The sequence below is a fragment of the Vicia villosa genome, unplaced genomic scaffold (assembly GCF_029867415.1).
Source record: "Vicia villosa cultivar HV-30 ecotype Madison, WI unplaced genomic scaffold, Vvil1.0 ctg.000301F_1_1_2_unsc, whole genome shotgun sequence".
Lineage (NCBI taxonomy): Eukaryota > Viridiplantae > Streptophyta > Magnoliopsida > Fabales > Fabaceae > Vicia > Vicia villosa.
Genome location: NW_026705130.1, coordinates 44,142 through 63,246, shown reverse-complemented (window position 1 = coordinate 63,246; position 19,105 = coordinate 44,142). Strand labels below are relative to the sequence as shown.

Sequence of the window (19,105 nt, the reverse complement as noted above, 5' to 3'; positions counted from 1 at the left end):
TTTTGTCGTGAGATTTAATGTTTAAAGATTCTATTGATTTTATTTTTGTTGAGTTATAGGTGTTGTTGTTGATGATGAGGAAGACTTAGGGTGTGCTTTTGTTTCATGGATTCTTAATTTTTTCGCAGGAATCTCACATTAATTTTTTGTATTCCCATATTTGTTTCAAGTATTTATCAATTATGCCTTGGAACTTAATTTACACTTGATTTTTCATTTTTTATTCCCATGAAAAAGGATGGGAATCTTATATTCTCATGGGAATAAGATGTAACCTCCAATAACTTCTCATTTCTATTTATTTTATTTTTTATAATAAATATTTAAACTAAATATATTTTATAAACATTCTAGGGAATTTAAACTATTTACCAAACATAAGAATAGGAAAAATATTTCAGGTAATAATGTTCTCGGGAATAACATTCCCAGGATTATAATTTTAATCCCCAAAACAAACACACCCTTAGAATTTGTCAAAAAAAATTAGTGTTTTGCAAATTAAAAAGGAAAAAACAAGTTAAAATTAAAATTTTGTAAACAGGACTTTACCCTTCGGTTATTGTTAAAAATTGAGTTAAAAAGTAACACAGTTTTAAAAATTCAAAAAATGCAATTGCTAGGAATCAAACCCATGACTAGTGTCACTTTTCCCCTCCGTTTTTAAATCACTGAGGTGATAAGTAAAAACTTTTCATGTCGCCCTTCGTTACCTAGTCTGTGTAACCGAGATTATATCCATTTTGCGGGCCGAGGTTAAAATCACTTTTGTAGTAGTGAAAACATTGAAAAGTGAGACATAGATGTCGACAATCTAATAAAAGCATAAAAGATTAAGACGGTGGATAAGGCCGAAAAGTGCTATTAACTTGTACCTTAGTGATACATTATTAAGGGAAGTCTCAAGGGAGACGTCTCTAACAAAAATGTGGATCATGTTTGAATCATTGTATACGAGAAAGTCCTTGACTTATAAGTTATGTATGAAACAACAACTATGTTCACTTCCGATGGTAGAAAACAAATCCATTGTGAAACAATTGATGGAATTTCAAAAAATTATTGTTAACTTGCAAAATATTAAAGACGCACTTGAATATTAGTCTGATCTTCCGAGTCTGCCTCTTATGAGTTTCTCTTTCAATGTTTAGTGCAGTTGTTTCAGAACTCACTTTCAATCATTATATTGATCTTTGTACCTACACACTTGAACACACATTAGTCTACCTAGTTGTTCTTTTAAATAGTTTGTTATCATCAAAATCTAAGGGATATGATATAAACCATGGTAATCAAAATCGAACTGGCCGGTTCAACCGGTTGGACCGGAAACCGAACCTTAATCGGTCTGTTTGGACCTGAAAATCAGAATGCAAAAGAACCGCGATTTAAACCGGAAAACATGTCAAGAATCGGTTAAAAATAGGAAAACTGGCGATTTAGGCGATTTTTAGGGTCGAACCGGATTTTGTTTTTGATTTATAAAAATATGATTAAAAAAATTGATTTTGAATCAAAATAATGCTTGATTTAGGTTTTTTTCTTCTCCAATCACTCTACTACGCATTATTGTAGAAAAATCAGAAGTAAAAACTATTTTAAATTATTTTGTTATTCTCTATTCATATGATGAAAGAAAGTGAATTTTGTATAATATATAATAGATAAATGCGATAAAATACAATTCTACACATATTAAAAGAGAAACGAGAATAATCAAACAATGGCGTGAGCAAACAATTGATAAAGTTATAAGATATTTTATTATTACTATTATTACTATTTGAATTATTATTATTATTATATTAAAATGAAAGTTTTGAACTTATTTGGCTATACAAAATTTTAAAAAAATATTAAAGATTAATTATTAATAAACTATCAACATTTTTTTACTATTGAAAAAATATAATTATTTTTGTGCATTATTCTTAAATAAATAAAAATTATTTATTTATATATAATCGGTTCAACCCTAGTCAAATCTTAAAATCCTGAACTCATAGGTACACCGATTCGATGTCTCGTCCGATTTTAATTACCTTAATTTAAATCAATTTTGTTCCAACAACCTCAACTTCTCAAGAGCATGTAAAATTAATGATACTATAAAGGCATCTTAGGTTTTTCCCACTAGGAATCTCCATATTGAATAGGTTGCCACCTTGAAAGACAATAGTCTTAAGGCTCAATTTATAGTTGATGAAAATAATAGGACAATTAATGAGATTGTTTAAAAATATATGAACATTATTACAATGCTTCAATTACTCTACCCAAGAGAAACATGGATAAGAGACTCATTTTATGGGTAAGGTTTCTCTGTTTCCTAAAAGCAATTGAGAATTCCATTACTATAGTTTTATGTATATAAAGTCAAATGAATATTAATTATATGTCACATGTCTTAGATATGCGTATTTTTTCACACAAAACTATAGTAATGGAGAAAATAGAGAGACAAAGAAATGAAGAGGATCTTAATCCCTCACTTTACTCCTTATGTATTCAAGAATCACATAAAAAGGAAAAACAAACTAGTAATAAGTGTAACTAATATTAATAACACTCCATTAAATGGTAATTCTATTTTTCACTCGGTTTAATTTTTCTCCTTTTTATTATTTTTTATTTTATCATTTCTTTATTTTTTTTACTTTTGTGAATGGTTTGACAACACCCCCCCCCCCCCACCCCACCCCCCACCCCATCATTTTATCTTTTTTATTAGCAAAGATGAGTTATAGGAATAAGATGAATATTATTAGAAAGATGCCAACATAGTTGGGATGTCTAAATTGTACTTTAAAGTCTTTAATTTATAAAATAAGATGATCTAAAACATTAATAAAGATTTTTTTTAGAAGAATTTATGCTCTCGTTCATGGCCTAATTTTTCTCGAGCGGATATAAGGACGATCAAAGAAGCACAAGTGGATATTTCTTTCAAGTATTTGGTGCCCAATTTTCTTGGTGTTCGAAGAAACAACGTGTGGTGGCATTATCATCGTGTGAAGCTGAATATATAGCAGAATCCTATGTTGCATGTCAAGCAATTTGGATCAAATCAGTAGTTGAATAAATGGAGATCAAAGTGAAGAAACCTCTTGTGTTTCAAATCTATAACAAATCAACTATAAACCTGGCGAAGAATCCAGTTCTGCATGGAAGAAGTAAACATATCGAGGCTAGATTTCACTTCTTGAGGGAAAAGGTAAATCGAGGTGAACTTGAAGTAAGACATTGCTCAAGCAAAGCACAATTGTGTAAGCCGATGCCCAATCAAAGTTGTATACTGTGAGATATTGGATCAAACTCTAGTATGGTTGAAGGGTAGATTGTAACGCCCGTATAATTTTAAATATTAATTTTATTTTATTATTGAATTAATAATTAGAATTATTAAAGAAAATTGTGGAAAATAATAAATAAATGAGGTTTTGGCTTTTGGGCCATATGTGGAAATAGTGGAAGAAGGGGGGGTGATTCTGTAAAACCTTTTTCTAATTTTATTATTTCATAAACATTGGATTTGGGAACCAAGAAAGAGCGTGAAAGAAAGAAGTCTGAAGAACGAGGAACGCGAAGGAGAACGATAGAGGGAGAGACCAAGAATCCAGAATTATCTAAGGTAAGGGGGGACTTGTCTTGATTATCATCTATTATCGGGTTAGGGGTTGATAATGCTGAATAGATGTAGAATTCGGATCAATTGAGTCATATGATAGGTTTAGGGATTGTGTCAATTGTATGATATTTGACCCCTGTGTTTGAATCTATGATGTATGTGTTGTTATAATCTCAATTGATGTGTATTTGGTGCATTATGAGACGTAATTGGTGTTGTTTGTGCATTCTAATTCTCTATGTTCGCACTGGTATGTGTTGGGATGTTTGGGATACATGGAATGCTGTCTTCTCTGCAGATTGGGGTTTTTAGAATCGCGGTTCGCGCCGCGTACATAGGGGATGCGCCGCGAACCTGAAGGCGTAAGGCCAGGAAGACTTGTTGAGTTCAGTACGCGCCGCGAACAGGTGACCGCGCCGCGAAGGCGTTGTTCCAAATCGTTCCGCGCCGCGAACATGTGTACGCGCCGCGAAGGCGTTGTTTCGATTCGTTCCGCGCCGCGAATGTGTGATGGCGCCGCGGGCTGTTGATGTTTTGTGATTTTTTTAAGAAAGTTCAAAGAGGCATAACTTTCTAACCGTTGGTTCATTTGATGCGCCGTTTTGGGCTAAATGAACCTTAGTAACCGATCTATGTGATGATGATTTGACTGGTTTTAGAATGATGATAACATATGTTGCTATTTCTTGATGATGATGATGATTGTAGCAAATATGTGCATGTTTTCGACATGATGATGATAGAATTGTGGTTGAATGATGTTAATATATATGAACATACTTGAATGATGATGATGATGATTATTGAGGATGATGATGATAATGATATAAGTATGTTATATATGTTGCATTCATTCATGTGCATTGTTGATACTGTATCCATAAGGGATGTGTTGGATCAGTGAAGGGCATGATTCCCATTGTGTGGAATCTGTGCTGGCAGGGCCGTATCTGGATGATGATAGATCGGTCATGGGTTATTCCCATTGGATGACGTTGGTACCACATGCATAGTGTCAGTTCATTCATATGCATGATTTATGACATGATTTGGAGGTATTCCAGTGTTGTAAATACTGATGATGTGTTGGTTGTTATTTGTTTTGTTTTGATTGTCTGTTTATGAAACAATTGGGTGAATGATGCAACTGTGACGTGTTATTGCTTTATAACCTTATAACATTTGTTAATTATGACGAGACTCACCCTTACATGTTGTCATTTTCAGATTGAGGATAGCGGCTGATCGACTCGATGAGGATTAGCTCATGAGTCAGTGTTTTAGTTAGCGTCAGGTGTCATGCTCTGGTAGTTGTAACACTGGGAACGTTTGTTTGTAGTTTGATTGTAACTCTATATTTATCTGTTTTGGTTGAAGTCTGATACATTTAGTAATAATGTAGACTTGATGATGTATTTTTCCGCTGCGTAGAACATGGTTTGGATAATGAGTTATGATAACATGGTTTGGATAATGAGTTATGAATTTCAGGTGTTCCAATGATGCATGACTTATGTGACGTGTATTTTGTTATTTTTGAATTGTGATACCTCTCTACATGTTACTCTGATTTATTGATTCGTTTAATTGCTGCGGGTTATTTAGAGGGGTGTTACAATAGTGGTATCAGAGCATAGTCGGTCGTTGTGACCAGAGTCTTAGTGTCAGTGTCAGTTTTCCTGAGTATACGACTAATACGAGTTATTTGTCGATGCTTTGTTCTGACTAGATTGTTGCATTTAAGCAGAACAAATGGCTGGAAGAGGAGGAAGAAACGATGATGCTCTTGCTGAGGCTCTGGGCATGATTGCTGGTGTGCTTGGAGGAGGGACTGTAGGAGCAGGGATTGGTGCTGATAGGCAACTGGGGAATTTTCAGAGGAACAATCCTCCATTGTTCAAAGGCACGCACGATCCTGAGGGTGCTCAGAAATGGCTCAAAGAGATCGAGAGGATTTTCCGAGTCATAGATTGTGCTGAGAATCTCAAGGTGAGGTTTGGTACTCACATGTTGTCTGAAGAGGCTGATGACTGGTGGTTGACAACAAAAGCTGAACTGGATGCCGGCGGTACAGCGGTTACTTGGGCTATATTCAAAAGGGAGTTTCTGAGGAGGTATTTTCCTGAGGATGTCAGGGGCAGAAAAGAAGTAGAATTTTTGGAGTTGGTTCAAGGTAACATGACTGTACCAGAGTATGCTGCCAAGTTTGTGGAACTGGCAAAGTACTATGTGCACTACAACAACGACGAGGCCAGTGAATTCTCGAAATGTGTCAAGTTTGAGAATGGCCTTCGTGATGAGATCAAGCAGGGTATCAGGTACCAGAGGATCCGGAGATTTGTTGATCTGGTGGATTGTAGCAGGATTTTTGAGGAAGATAGCGTCAAGCTGAAGTCATCTCACTCTCGCGAGTTGGTTGACAGAAAGGGAAAGAAGCCTATGGACAGAGGTAAACCATATGGTAGAGGTAAACCTGTTGATTGGAAGAAACCCAGTGGGGGAGATTCCAGTGCTCGTATCAGATGCTTCAATTGTGGTGAGGTGGGACATCGTAGGAATGAGTGTAAGCTGAACCAGAAGAAGTGCTTCAAGTGTGAGGAAGTGGGTCATGTCGCGGCTGATTGTAGGAAGAGGGTTGTGACTTGTTACAACTGTGGTGAAGAGGGTCACATCAGTCCTAATTGTCCTAAGCCAAAGAAGAACCAATCGGGAGGAAAAGTTTTTGCTTTGACCGGGTCAGAGACTACTCCAGAGGACAGATAGATTAAAGGTACGTGTTTTATTCATGGCACACCTTTAGTTGCGATTATTGATACTGGAGCAACTCATTCTTTTATTTCTTTGGACTGTGCTACGAGGTTAAATCTTGAGATATCTGACATAAATGGAAGTATGATTATTGACACTCCTGCGTCGGGTTCAGTAACTACTTCGTCTGCATGCTTGAATTGTCCGGTTGACATTTTTGGTAGAGAATTCGGAATGGACTTAGTGTGCCTTCCGTTGAAAGAACTTGATGTAATCCTGGGAATGAACTGGTTGGAGTTCAACCGTGTTCATATCAACTGTTTTGAGAAGACGGTAACTTTTCCTGAAGAGGGTTGTGCTGATAATCTGGAAATGACAGCTAGGCAGGTGAATGAGGCTATCGGAGATGGTGCAACGGTATTTATGTTGTTCGCAATGATGAATGTGAAAGAAAAGGTGGCTAGTAGCGAATTACCTGTGGTGTGTGAATTTCCAGAAGTTTTTCCTGAAGATGTAAATGAATTACCACCGGAAAGAGAAGTGGAGTTTTCTATTGAATTGATTCCGGGAACCAGTCCAGTGTCGATGGCACCGTACCGTATGTCGCCGTCTGAGCTAGCCGAACTGAAGAAGCAGTTAGAAGAATTACTGGAGAAGAAATTTATTCGTCCTAGTGTTTCTCCATGGGGTGCGCCTGTGCTGCTAGTAAAGAAGAAAGAGGGTTCGATGAGGCTGTGCGTAGATTACAGACAATTGAACAAGGTTACTATCAAGAATCGGTATCCATTGCCGAGGATTGATGATTTGATGGATCAGTTAGTTGGAGCACGAGTATTTAGTAAAATTGATTTGAGGTCTGGGTATCACCAGATACGTGTGAAAGATGATGATATTCAGAAGACTGCTTTTAGAACGAGGTATGGACATTACGAGTATTCGGTAATGCCGTTTGGAGTTACTAATGCACCTGGTGTTTTTATGGAGTATATGAACAGAATATTTCATCCTTATCTCGACAAGTTCGTGGTGGTATTTATCGACGATATCCTGATATATTCTAAGAATGAGGAAGAACATGCCGAACACCTCAGAACTGTGTTAGAACTGTTGAAGGAGAAGCAACTTTTTGCCAAACTGTCGAAGTGTGAATTCTGGTTAGAAGAGGTTAGTTTTCTTGGACATGTGATTTCTAAGGATGGTATTGCTGTTGATCCTACAAAGATAGAAGCCGTGTCTCAGTGGGAAGCTCCGAAGTCAGTATCAGAGATTCGTAGTTTTCTTGGTCTTGCAGGTTATTACAGGAAGTTTATTGAAGGATTTGCAAAGTTAGCATTGCCGTTAACTAAACTGACCAGGAAGGGGCAAGCCTTTATTTGGGATGCAAAGTGTGAAGAAGGATTTCAAGAGCTCAAGAGGAGATTGACTAGTGCTCCTATCCTGATTTTGCCAAGTCCGACAGAATCATTTGTGGTTTATTGTGACGCATCACTAATGGGTTTAGGTGGTGTGTTAATGCAAAATCAACAAGTGGTCGCTTATGCGTCGAGACAACTTAAAGTACATGAGAGGAATTATCCGACTCATGATTTGGAGTTGGCAGCTGTAGTGTTCGTTTTGAAGTTGTGGCGACACTATTTGTATGGTTCGAGATTTGAGGTATTCAGTGATCATAAGAGCCTGAAGTATCTCTTTGACCAGAAAGAGTTGAATATGAGGCAGAGAAGATGGTTAGAATTCCTGAAAGATTATGATTTTGGTTTGAATTACCATCCGGGTAAGGCAAACGTTGTTGCTGATGCATTGAGTAGGAAAACCTTGCATATGTCTATGCTAATGGTGAAGGAATTGGATTTGATTGAACAATTCAGAGACTTAAGTTTGGTATGTGAAGGTACTCCTACTAGTGTCAAATTGGGTATGTTGAAGTTGACTAGTGGCATTCTTGAAGAGATCAGAGAGGGTCAGAAAGATGATGTTGAGTTAATAGATAAGTTGACTTTGATTAATCAAGGCAAGGGTGGTGAATTTAGAATTGATGAAAATGGTATACTGAGGTTTGGTGATCGAGTGTGTGTCCCTGATGTTGTTGAACTCCGGAAACGTATTTTAGAAGAAGGACACCGTAGCGGGTTGAGTATTCATCCTGGTGCTACCAAGATGTATCATGATTTGAAAAAGTTGTTTTGGTGGCCGAGAATGAAGAAAGAAATTGCCGAGTTTGTGTACTCTTGTTTAATTTGCCAGAAGTCAAAGGTTGAGCATCAGAAACCGTCTGGGTTTATGCAACCGATGTTTATTCCTGAGTGGAAGTGGGATAGCATATCAATGGATTTTGTGTCGGGTTTGCCGAGGACTGGCAAGAATTGTGAAGCTATCTGGGTCGTGGTAGACAGGTTGACGAAATCTGCACATTTTATACCGGTGAGGATGGATTATCCGATGGAGAAGCTAGCTCAGTTGTATATCGAGAAGATAGTTAGTCTTCACGGTATTCCTTCAAGTATCGTGTCAGACAGAGATCCGAGGTTTACGTCTAAGTTCTGGGAAGGTTTGCAGAAGGCTTTAGGTACTAAACTGAGGTTGAGTTCTGCTTATCATCCGCAGACGGATGGACAGACGGAGAGGACAATACAGTCGTTAGAAGATTTGTTACGTGCTTGTGTGCTGGAAAAAGGAGGTACTTGGGATAGTTATCTGCCTTTGATTGAGTTTACCTACAACAATAGTTATCATTCGAGTATTGGTATGGCTCCGTTTGAGGCTTTGTATGGTAGGAGATGTAGGACGCCGTTGTGTTGGTATGAATCTGGTGAGAGTGCTGTGATTGGGCCAGAAATTGTACAACAGACTACGGAGAAGATTAAGATGATTCAGGAGAAGATGAGAGCTTCTCAGAGTCGTCAGAAGAGTTACTATGATAAAAGAAGGAAGCCACTTGAGTTTCAAGAGGGAGATCATGTGTTTATGAGAGTTACTCCTATGACAGGAATTGGTCGGGCATTGAAGTCAAGGAAGTTGACTCCGCGTTTTATTGGACCGTTCCAAATTTCTGAAAAGGTGGGAGAATTGGCATATCGTGTCGCTTTGCCGCCGATGCTTGCAAACTTGCACGACGTGTTTCATGTGTCTCAATTGAGGAAGTACATTCCAGATCCGTCCCATGTGATCCAAGTAGACGATGTACAGGTAAAAGACAACTTAACGGTTGAAACATTGCCTGTGAGGATTGAAGATAGAAGACTGAAGCAATTGCGTGGCAAGGAAATAGCTTTAGTCAGAGTAGCTTGGGGAGGACCAGCTGAAGGAAATGTTACCTGGGAGCTAGAGAGCCAGATGAAAGATTCCTATCCGGAACTCTTTGCTTGAGGTATGTTTTCGAGGACGAAAACTCTTTTAGTGGGGGAGGGTTGTAACGCCCGTATAATTTTAAATATTAATTTTATTTTATTATTGAATTAATAATTAGAATTATTAAAGAAAATTGTGGAAAATAATAAATAAATGAGGTTTTGGCTTTTGGGCCATATGTGGAAATAGTGGAAGAAGGGGGGGTGATTCTGTAAAACCTTTTTCTAATTTTATTATTTCATAAACATTGGATTTGGGAACCAAGAAAGAGCGTGAAAGAAAGAAGTCTGAAGAACGAGGAACGCGAAGGAGAACGATAGAGGGAGAGACCAAGAATCCAGAATTATCTAAGGTAAGGGGGGACTTGTCTTGATTATCATCTATTATCGGGTTAGGGGTTGATAATGCTGAATAGATGTAGAATTCGGATCAATTGAGTCATATGATAGGTTTAGGGATTGTGTCAATTGTATGATATTTGACCCCTGTGTTTGAATCTATGATGTATGTGTTGTTATAATCTCAATTGATGTGTATTTGGTGCATTATGAGACGTAATTGGTGTTGTTTGTGCATTCTAATTCTCTATGTTCGCACTGGTATGTGTTGGGATGTTTGGGATACATGGAATGCTGTCTTCTCTGCAGATTGGGGTTTTTAGAATCGCGGTTCGCGCCGCGTACATAGGGGATGCGCCGCGAACCTGAAGGCGTAAGGCCAGGAAGACTTGTTGAGTTCAGTACGCGCCGCGAACAGGTGACCGCGCCGCGAAGGCGTTGTTCCAAATCGTTCCGCGCCGCGAACATGTGTACGCGCCGCGAAGGCGTTGTTTCGATTCGTTCCGCGCCGCGAATGTGTGATGGCGCCGCGGGCTGTTGATGTTTTGTGATTTTTTTAAGAAAGTTCAAAGAGGCATAACTTTCTAACCGTTGGTTCATTTGATGCGCCGTTTTGGGCTAAATGAACCTTAGTAACCGATCTATGTGATGATGATTTGACTGGTTTTAGAATGATGATAACATATGTTGCTATTTCTTGATGATGATGATGATTGTAGCAAATATGTGCATGTTTTCGACATGATGATGATAGAATTGTGGTTGAATGATGTTAATATATATGAACATACTTGAATGATGATGATGATGATTATTGAGGATGATGATGATAATGATATAAGTATGTTATATATGTTGCATTCATTCATGTGCATTGTTGATACTGTATCCATAAGGGATGTGTTGGATCAGTGAAGGGCATGATTCCCATTGTGTGGAATCTGTGCTGGCAGGGCCGTATCTGGATGATGATAGATCGGTCATGGGTTATTCCCATTGGATGACGTTGGTACCACATGCATAGTGTCAGTTCATTCATATGCATGATTTATGACATGATTTGGAGGTATTCCAGTGTTGTAAATACTGATGATGTGTTGGTTGTTATTTGTTTTGTTTTGATTGTCTGTTTATGAAACAATTGGGTGAATGATGCAACTGTGACGTGTTATTGCTTTATAACCTTATAACATTTGTTAATTATGACGAGACTCACCCTTACATGTTGTCATTTTCAGATTGAGGATAGCGGCTGATCGACTCGATGAGGATTAGCTCATGAGTCAGTGTTTTAGTTAGCGTCAGGTGTCATGCTCTGGTAGTTGTAACACTGGGAACGTTTGTTTGTAGTTTGATTGTAACTCTATATTTATCTGTTTTGGTTGAAGTCTGATACATTTAGTAATAATGTAGACTTGATGATGTATTTTTCCGCTGCGTAGAACATGGTTTGGATAATGAGTTATGATAACATGGTTTGGATAATGAGTTATGAATTTCAGGTGTTCCAATGATGCATGACTTATGTGACGTGTATTTTGTTATTTTTGAATTGTGATACCTCTCTACATGTTACTCTGATTTATTGATTCGTTTAATTGCTGCGGGTTATTTAGAGGGGTGTTACATAGATGGTGTCGAAATGTGCATGTGGAATGGACCTTGTGGAAAAAGCCCATTAGTTTAGTATGTTAGGTTTTATTATAAATAGCATACTAGTCTCTCATCATTGCATACTACAAATCCTAATTTAGGGTGAGAGGGTTATTTGTTATTCTTGTAACTTGTAATCTTGTTTTAAAGAGTAAGGAAAGAATAGCAGTTATAACCAATCCTTGTTGTTCTTCTTGTCTTCCCTAATTTCTCATTATACTTTGTTCTCATTGTTTTTCACAACATATATAAATAGTCATAGTATGTATCATTATTTGTACACACACCATTACAATTCAAGTGAATATAAATCCTTATTTCCTTATTTTCTCTTTCTCTCCTCTTACTAAAAGTGTCTCACGCACTAACACAGAGGTGTATTTGAAAATAAAAGAGCATAAATTCATTTTGCTTACCCCGCAGGGCTTCCGGCCTACCAAGCATGTCACCAGCTTAATCAATAATCCCCCCTAGGTCCGCTTATCGGCTGCCCAGAAAATATTGTTTTTGCCTCCCGCAGGAATCGAACCATGTACCTAGGGGTTAAGTACATATTCATAGCAATTCCTGCTACCAATTCAAGATGACTCCTAGGAAAATTTAATTCATGGATAAGCAAGGAATCTCGTTGGGCACGGTGACAAACTCCCTGGTCTAAAGAAAGAGGTTTCAAGACCGCTTTTCTAAGTAACTTTAGAGTTAAGAAAGTATTTGCTCGTTGGGTGAGAAGAAAGGCTCACTTGGAGAAATAGGACAGGAAAAGGCCACTGGGATGAGTTGGACCTGACTTACTGATGAAGAACAGTAGGCTCATTGAAATAGAGATAATTAAGTGGAAGAAATCCTTAGAGGGGTATTGAATATCAAAGGTGGAAGCTCTGTCTGATCAAAAAATCGTCTTTGATATTTTTCCATCTATTTCTTCTTAATTTATTGTAAAGCTACTATGAGTAAGAGTACATAAGTTATCTTTTGTTGGGGTTAAATGTAATTATTCAAATACTCATGTATTCATCATGATCATGGCATTGAATATCTTATAGTTATTCATTAATACTGATTATTATCTTGTTCTTAATGCTTGTTATAAACTAGCTACTTATAACTTGTTATAATGGTTTTGAAATAATTTTCTTAACTAAAAATTTGGAGACAAATTTAGGTTTAGAATTCATACATATTATCAAAAATTAATGCTATCATATTGGTTAACTAGCTGAGAAATTGTCAATTTAGATATATGATTGATGTCACATCTTTTTTTATAAAGGAAATACGAAAGTGATATGTGATAATATTATCAGATGACTAAAAATATAAATAATTGATCACCAGGATATATGAGAAAATGATTATGTAGTCTAACCTCTTCTATTAACCTTATTTCCATTTGCCATTATTTCAATTTAGTTCTATAAACAAAACAAAATTTTCAAATACTTTTCTTGAAATCATAAAGATTATAGAACGGATTTGATATCTGATTAGTTCCTGTGGATAGGATACATATAAAATTATTTACTTTTATTCTACTAACAAAATGGCGTCGTTGTCGGTGACTAGCATTTAGATATTAAAAGCATTGTGATAATGTTATTGATTTTAAGTATTCTTGTTCATATTTGTTTATATCTTTTATTATCTTGTAACTAATTTGTGTGGTTAGATTGCTAAATCTGGTGTATGCAAGGAAAGATCAATTATTGTTTGATCCCAAAATTGAAAGAACATCTCACAAAAACATTAGCAAAACTAGAAAAATAAACTAACTAGCCAAGAGAAAAGAATAACAGAAAGAAACTTCTATTTCTTCTAAATTGGAAGAAAACATGGCTGACAACAACAATCAGGCCAACAACACCAACAACAATGAAAATCAAGGCAACTAACAATAATGGAGGTGGCATGGCATGCCACAATAGTCCTAGATGGATTGTTGACATAGTCAAACCTCCAAGAAATACCAGGAAAATGGAGATGAAAGTCAGACTGCTTCAAAATTTATATGTTAATCCTTTTTCAAGTTTAGACCATGAGGATTCATACACCCGACTCACAAAATTCTATGAACTTTGTGGTACTCTTGGAGCAGTCGAAAAAGAGGAAGAAACAATGTTTATACGATTATTTCCCCCACTAGTTGGAAGAAAAGGCTAAGGAATGGTACTTCGTCCAACCTACACAGCGAATGACGAATTGGAATATACTTGTAGAAACATTTCTTAACATATTCATTGAAGCCAAGAAAATCATTGTTGTATTTTCCCAAGGATTGACGGAAAAATTATGTGAAGCCTGGGAGAGATACAAGTCCACAATAAGAAGGTGTCTAAATTATGATTCTCACGATCTAACACGTGCTCGTATCTTCTGAAATAGGCTACAAAAGCAACCAAAGTTAATTTTTAATGCAACTGCCATTAGTTCCTTACTGTCAAAAAACATTGAAGATGTAATAGCCATCATAAAAAGAATGGCACTCAATAATCATCAAGGGAAGTACAACAAAAACCCTACACAAAGGAAGATTGAAATCATTGAGCTAAATACCAAAGATGTAATCTTGGTCCAAAATAAGTTGCTTACTCAAACTATGGACTAGCTTACAAAGCAATTGTCAAAGTCACCCCAATAACTCAAGGAAATGTACGAAGTGCCTAAACATAGTCAATCTGGATACGCTACATATAAAAAATACTTACTTTTATTTTACTAACAACCACCTTTCACATCAACAACTTACACATCGACTACTTCTACATCGACAACTTGAGGTAATGTCAACTTTCACTTCAACGATATGCACATCAGCGAGAGATTCATTATGGGTGTCCGTATCTGAAACAAGACATATTAATCTAATTTAAAAACATATTCTACTTTAGGAAACACTCATTTCGGGGTTATAGAATCTAGAACTACAATATGTATGATTTGTCATTATCTGATATTGTACAATTCAAACTCGCATTAAATGCATGTAAGGATTCTACAATCTGAAATAAATCAACACAAAGCATGTGACTTTAATGTAACGAAAAACACTATAAAATTCAATTAGGAGGACTTAAGAGTCATATTTGTTTTGAGTAACAAAGAGTCATATTACCATTGCTTTGAGATGAAAATGATTTGTCTGAAGTCCAATGATGATTTAATTTCTATTTGAAATACAAATTTCATATTTTTGAGAGAGTTTTAATATATTTTCAAAAGAAATAAAATGTGGTGAGTATGAGTTACAATTTATACACATGAGGATATATTCAATGAGCCCATCGTGAGTTATAACATGCTTTGAGTTTAAAGAATATTTTTGTCAACTTTAAGAATTTCTAAGAAGATAAAGTGATTTTTTTTTTTTGTTTGCCTCACTACAAAGTGATGTTTTTTTTTGTTTGCCTCACTACAAATTGGAGGTGTTGCCGTACGAAAATATCATAATAATGATTTTAATTTTATATTTATTTTATCATGTCGTTATTAAGTGTGTGATTGTTAGAAGTAGAAATCACGGTAGCAAGTCACAGTGAGTGAAAATATCGCACGAAGTGTCGAGGATTTTATCAATACAATTAAAGTGTATCTTGATAAAGTATTTTAATGAGATAATGTAATATTTTGAGAGAATTTAGAAAGATTTGCACAAAAAGTTATTGTTTGAATACAAAAATAAAGAATTGTTAAAATGATAAAAATTTATGAAATATTTTATCTAAATTAAATTTAATCATTTTTAAAATGACATTAAATATCAAAGAATTTGAAATTCCTCTCATACTCCATTGAATGTATTTGTTATCATTATTTCTATAAATTGGTCATTATATTTTTTAAAATTATAAAATTGACCTTAAAATTTTTTTAAAAATTACAAATTGGTCCTTAATTTTTTTTTAAAAAAATTTACAATTTGGTCCTTCAAATTTCTAAAAAAATGCAAATTGGTCTCTACTTTTTAATTTTTAATTTGGTAAAAAAAATTAAATTTTATAAAAAATGACTAAAAAATCTAACAATGAATTATCTTAATTATCCATTCAAACAAAATAATTTAAAAATAAATGAATTTAAATTGAATCATTTGAATTGCTTTAAATTTTAAATTTTTTTAAATTTCTAATTATCTCGTCCAAACACACTCTTAGAGTTGTTGGTTTCTATAATTCTTCACCTCAAGTGGAAAACTTGGTTTTAGCATTCGAAAATTTTCAAACTTGCATTCAGAGGTGTTATGGGAATTGACTCAATTGAGATTGTTGTTGAGTTTGCAAGTTTCTTAGATCAGGAACCGATGTCGAAGCATGTAGAAGTTCATGATAATCATCCTAAGGCAAGGAGCTTTTGATAAATTATCAGATTTGGCCATTTAGAATGGAACATCAGCCTAATGGATGACTAAGAATGTTTAGCACTAACTCAATCTTCAATCTGTCACGTTTTTAAATATGATGTTTAGAATGAGCTTAATTGCTTTTTTCAATATAATAAAGGTTGTATATTTCAAATAGGATGGCAATGGCAGAGTTTGGGCAGGGTACTATAGTATCTGTCCTCATACCCGCAGTTTAAAAGAATCCCTGTACCCGAGCCCAAATCCGCATGAGTATCAATATTTATACCCGTACCCGTATCCTTTGGGGACCTCAATACCCATACTCGTACCCGTTTACCCGCATTTATCGTAAAATTAAATCATTTAATTACAAAATGTCATATATTTTAAGTCTTTTTAACAATATTAAAAAAATTATGCATGTTATTGTTGAGTTAAGAAACAAATAAATATTTTTATTAAAATGTGTAAAGATTTAATAACGATATATTTTTAAAAAAATTTAAAAACATGCATTTTCTATATAATAATATAAATAAAATTATATAAACATGTAGAGCAGATATGGGGTGGGGTGGGTAGTAAGGTACCCGTACCTGCACCCATACCCACATATTTTAATGGGTAATTATCTGTACCCGTGCCCGTATCCATTTTTGCGGGTTTTTATCCTACCCGATATGAGTCTTTTTGTAGGTATCCACTGAAGATGGGCCAAATTGTCATCCCTAATTTCAAATGACACCTAGTAAACCAGAGTGAATTATAAACATTAGTGAATTTCAAATAAGGCTAGTTATTCAATCTTCAATTTACATCCTTATTATTCCACAAAACACAGAAAATTGCAAACTTGGTACAGCCTGCTAAGATAACCGATGTTGATGTCAATGTGTCTCGTGGAGCTTACAACAGATGTGGTCTAGTTAGGCACCTCAAGTTTGAGTGCAAGAACTATGTCAAAGTAAAAAATCGCAACAAGAATCAATTATTACTATTTATTTATTTACTATTTTTACTATTTTTCTAACCACTAGATTAATCCAACAGTTAAAAACAAAATGATCATCATTCAACATAATCATATCATAATCCATTTTATCACTATCATATCATATTTTTATCTATCTAGCTATATATTTTTTTCAAAATAATAAGGGGCAATGTTCTAACTGATGATATCAAACTTGTGCTTGAGTATTATGCGAGAGTACAATAATATTCTAACATTCTTAAATTATCTTCATTCTATAAAAATAAAAATAAAAAAAATATTCAAAATTACAAGTTTAACAATATCATCTATTAAAGATAAATATTTTCTTTTTATATTTACTATTTATTAATATTTTTTCTGGTAATATTATCAATCTCTCTTTCTCACACCGCTATTCAAAAAATAATCTATTTCGGTATTAGAGTCAAATAGTTATATAGTATGAATTTCGGTCACCAATCACGAGTGGTAAAACGGGTCTGGTATGTAGAAAAAATCCGTTTTGTCTACATTTTTTTTAGGACGGAATAAAGTTTTAGGGCTTTTCTCTTTAATGTGTCCGCCGCATTTTTTACGGGTACGAGTTTTTTCATACAAGTTTATAATTTTTAAGCATAAATAGTTCAATGCCCGCGGGTCTTCCCCGTCCCGCCTTCACTTTTTTGCGAGACAGAACAAAATTTTAGACCCGCACTCTTACATATGTCCTTCCCATTTCATTTTTTATGGACTTTTGCGGGACAGGTATGCTCGTTTGCCACCCTACAGTCACCACACTCCTCCTTCTAACATATTTTTAATTAATTAAATAATATTATTGACTACTAGGCCAATTGAAGAAAACAAATTTATAGTAATGGTTTTTACTTCTCATAACTTTTTATCTTGCATTATCCATATAATTTGTTGTTTTGTAACTTCTGTCCCCATGCTTCTCATTTCCAATAATCTAAGTAACTAATAAAAATTTCAAAATGCGTGACATGTACGATTGTTACACAATATCCAAATTTGAAATTAATCACTATCATAACATTACATATAGATATAGTAACCAAAATCAAATCAAACAAGTTAAAAAACACAAAATTTCTAAAATGTAAGATATTAGAGAAATAAAATTAAAGGTACAACAAATTAATTATATATACCACAATGTTTCGAAATTAAATAACTATATTATAAGGCAATTAATGCACATCAAACCTCAGGTTGAACACTATTATTAGCTTTAGCTCTAATCATGTTAGCTTTACGAGTAACTCTAACATGATAAACACTCATAGCTAAAACCACAACAAATCCAACACCAAAGATAATTCCAATAATGCCCCCAACTCCCAATTTTTTACCACCTTTGTTTAATTTTGAGTCTTTGCTTTCATGAATTTGAGTAGCTTCAACAGCTAAAGGAAAAGGTGAACATTTTGATGAAGTGCATGGATCATTATCATTATGCTTTTGTGAATTTGGATGAAAGAATTCATATGCTGATGGTGAAAAGGCTTTTGGGTTTTGGTAAACAAGTCCATGAGGTGCTCTTTCTTGAGATTTAACAATGGTGAGGAGGAGTGATAGAGATAAGAGGATGAGACCAATGGGGTTGGACATTTTTTGTGTGTTTTAATGTTTTTGTCTGGTTGAGGTTTTGGTTGTTTGTTTTATACTTGGAAGTTGGAGGAGGAGTGTGGGTTAAGTTGTGGAGTGGGTTGCATTGGGTTTTATAATGGTGTGAGGTTGTGAAGAAGTGGTTGTTCCTTGGACCTTAATTTTTGTGTTTAGGAAAAGGAGGGATATGGATATGAATGGGGAACATAATTATAGGTTTTGCTTTCACCACACCCCAACTCTAACATTGAACAATTCTTTCTAATTTCCTAAATGTTCAATGTTAGTTTTAGATAGTATAGAAGATGAACACGCTCTAGTGACACTTTTGAATTAGGACTTGTTGACTCTGATACCTCTTTAACTAGTTGATATTTGATCGTCAAAGTTTTTGTACGTATATTTCCTTAACTAGACTGATGATGGGGGGTTTTCGACTAAACACCATC

General features: G+C 35.1%; 1 protein-coding gene across 1 annotated transcript; it reads right to left on the bottom strand.

Annotated features, from left to right (window-relative positions):
• Positions 1-18,032: 18,032 nt before the first annotated feature.
• Positions 18,033-18,880, bottom strand: LOC131626524 (uncharacterized). The gene has a single exon (XM_058897350.1). It carries the CDS (start codon positions 18,657-18,659, stop codon positions 18,249-18,251), a length of 411 nt encoding a protein of 136 aa, XP_058753333.1. The 5' UTR covers positions 18,660-18,880; the 3' UTR covers positions 18,033-18,248.
• Positions 18,881-19,105: the final 225 nt, after the last annotated feature.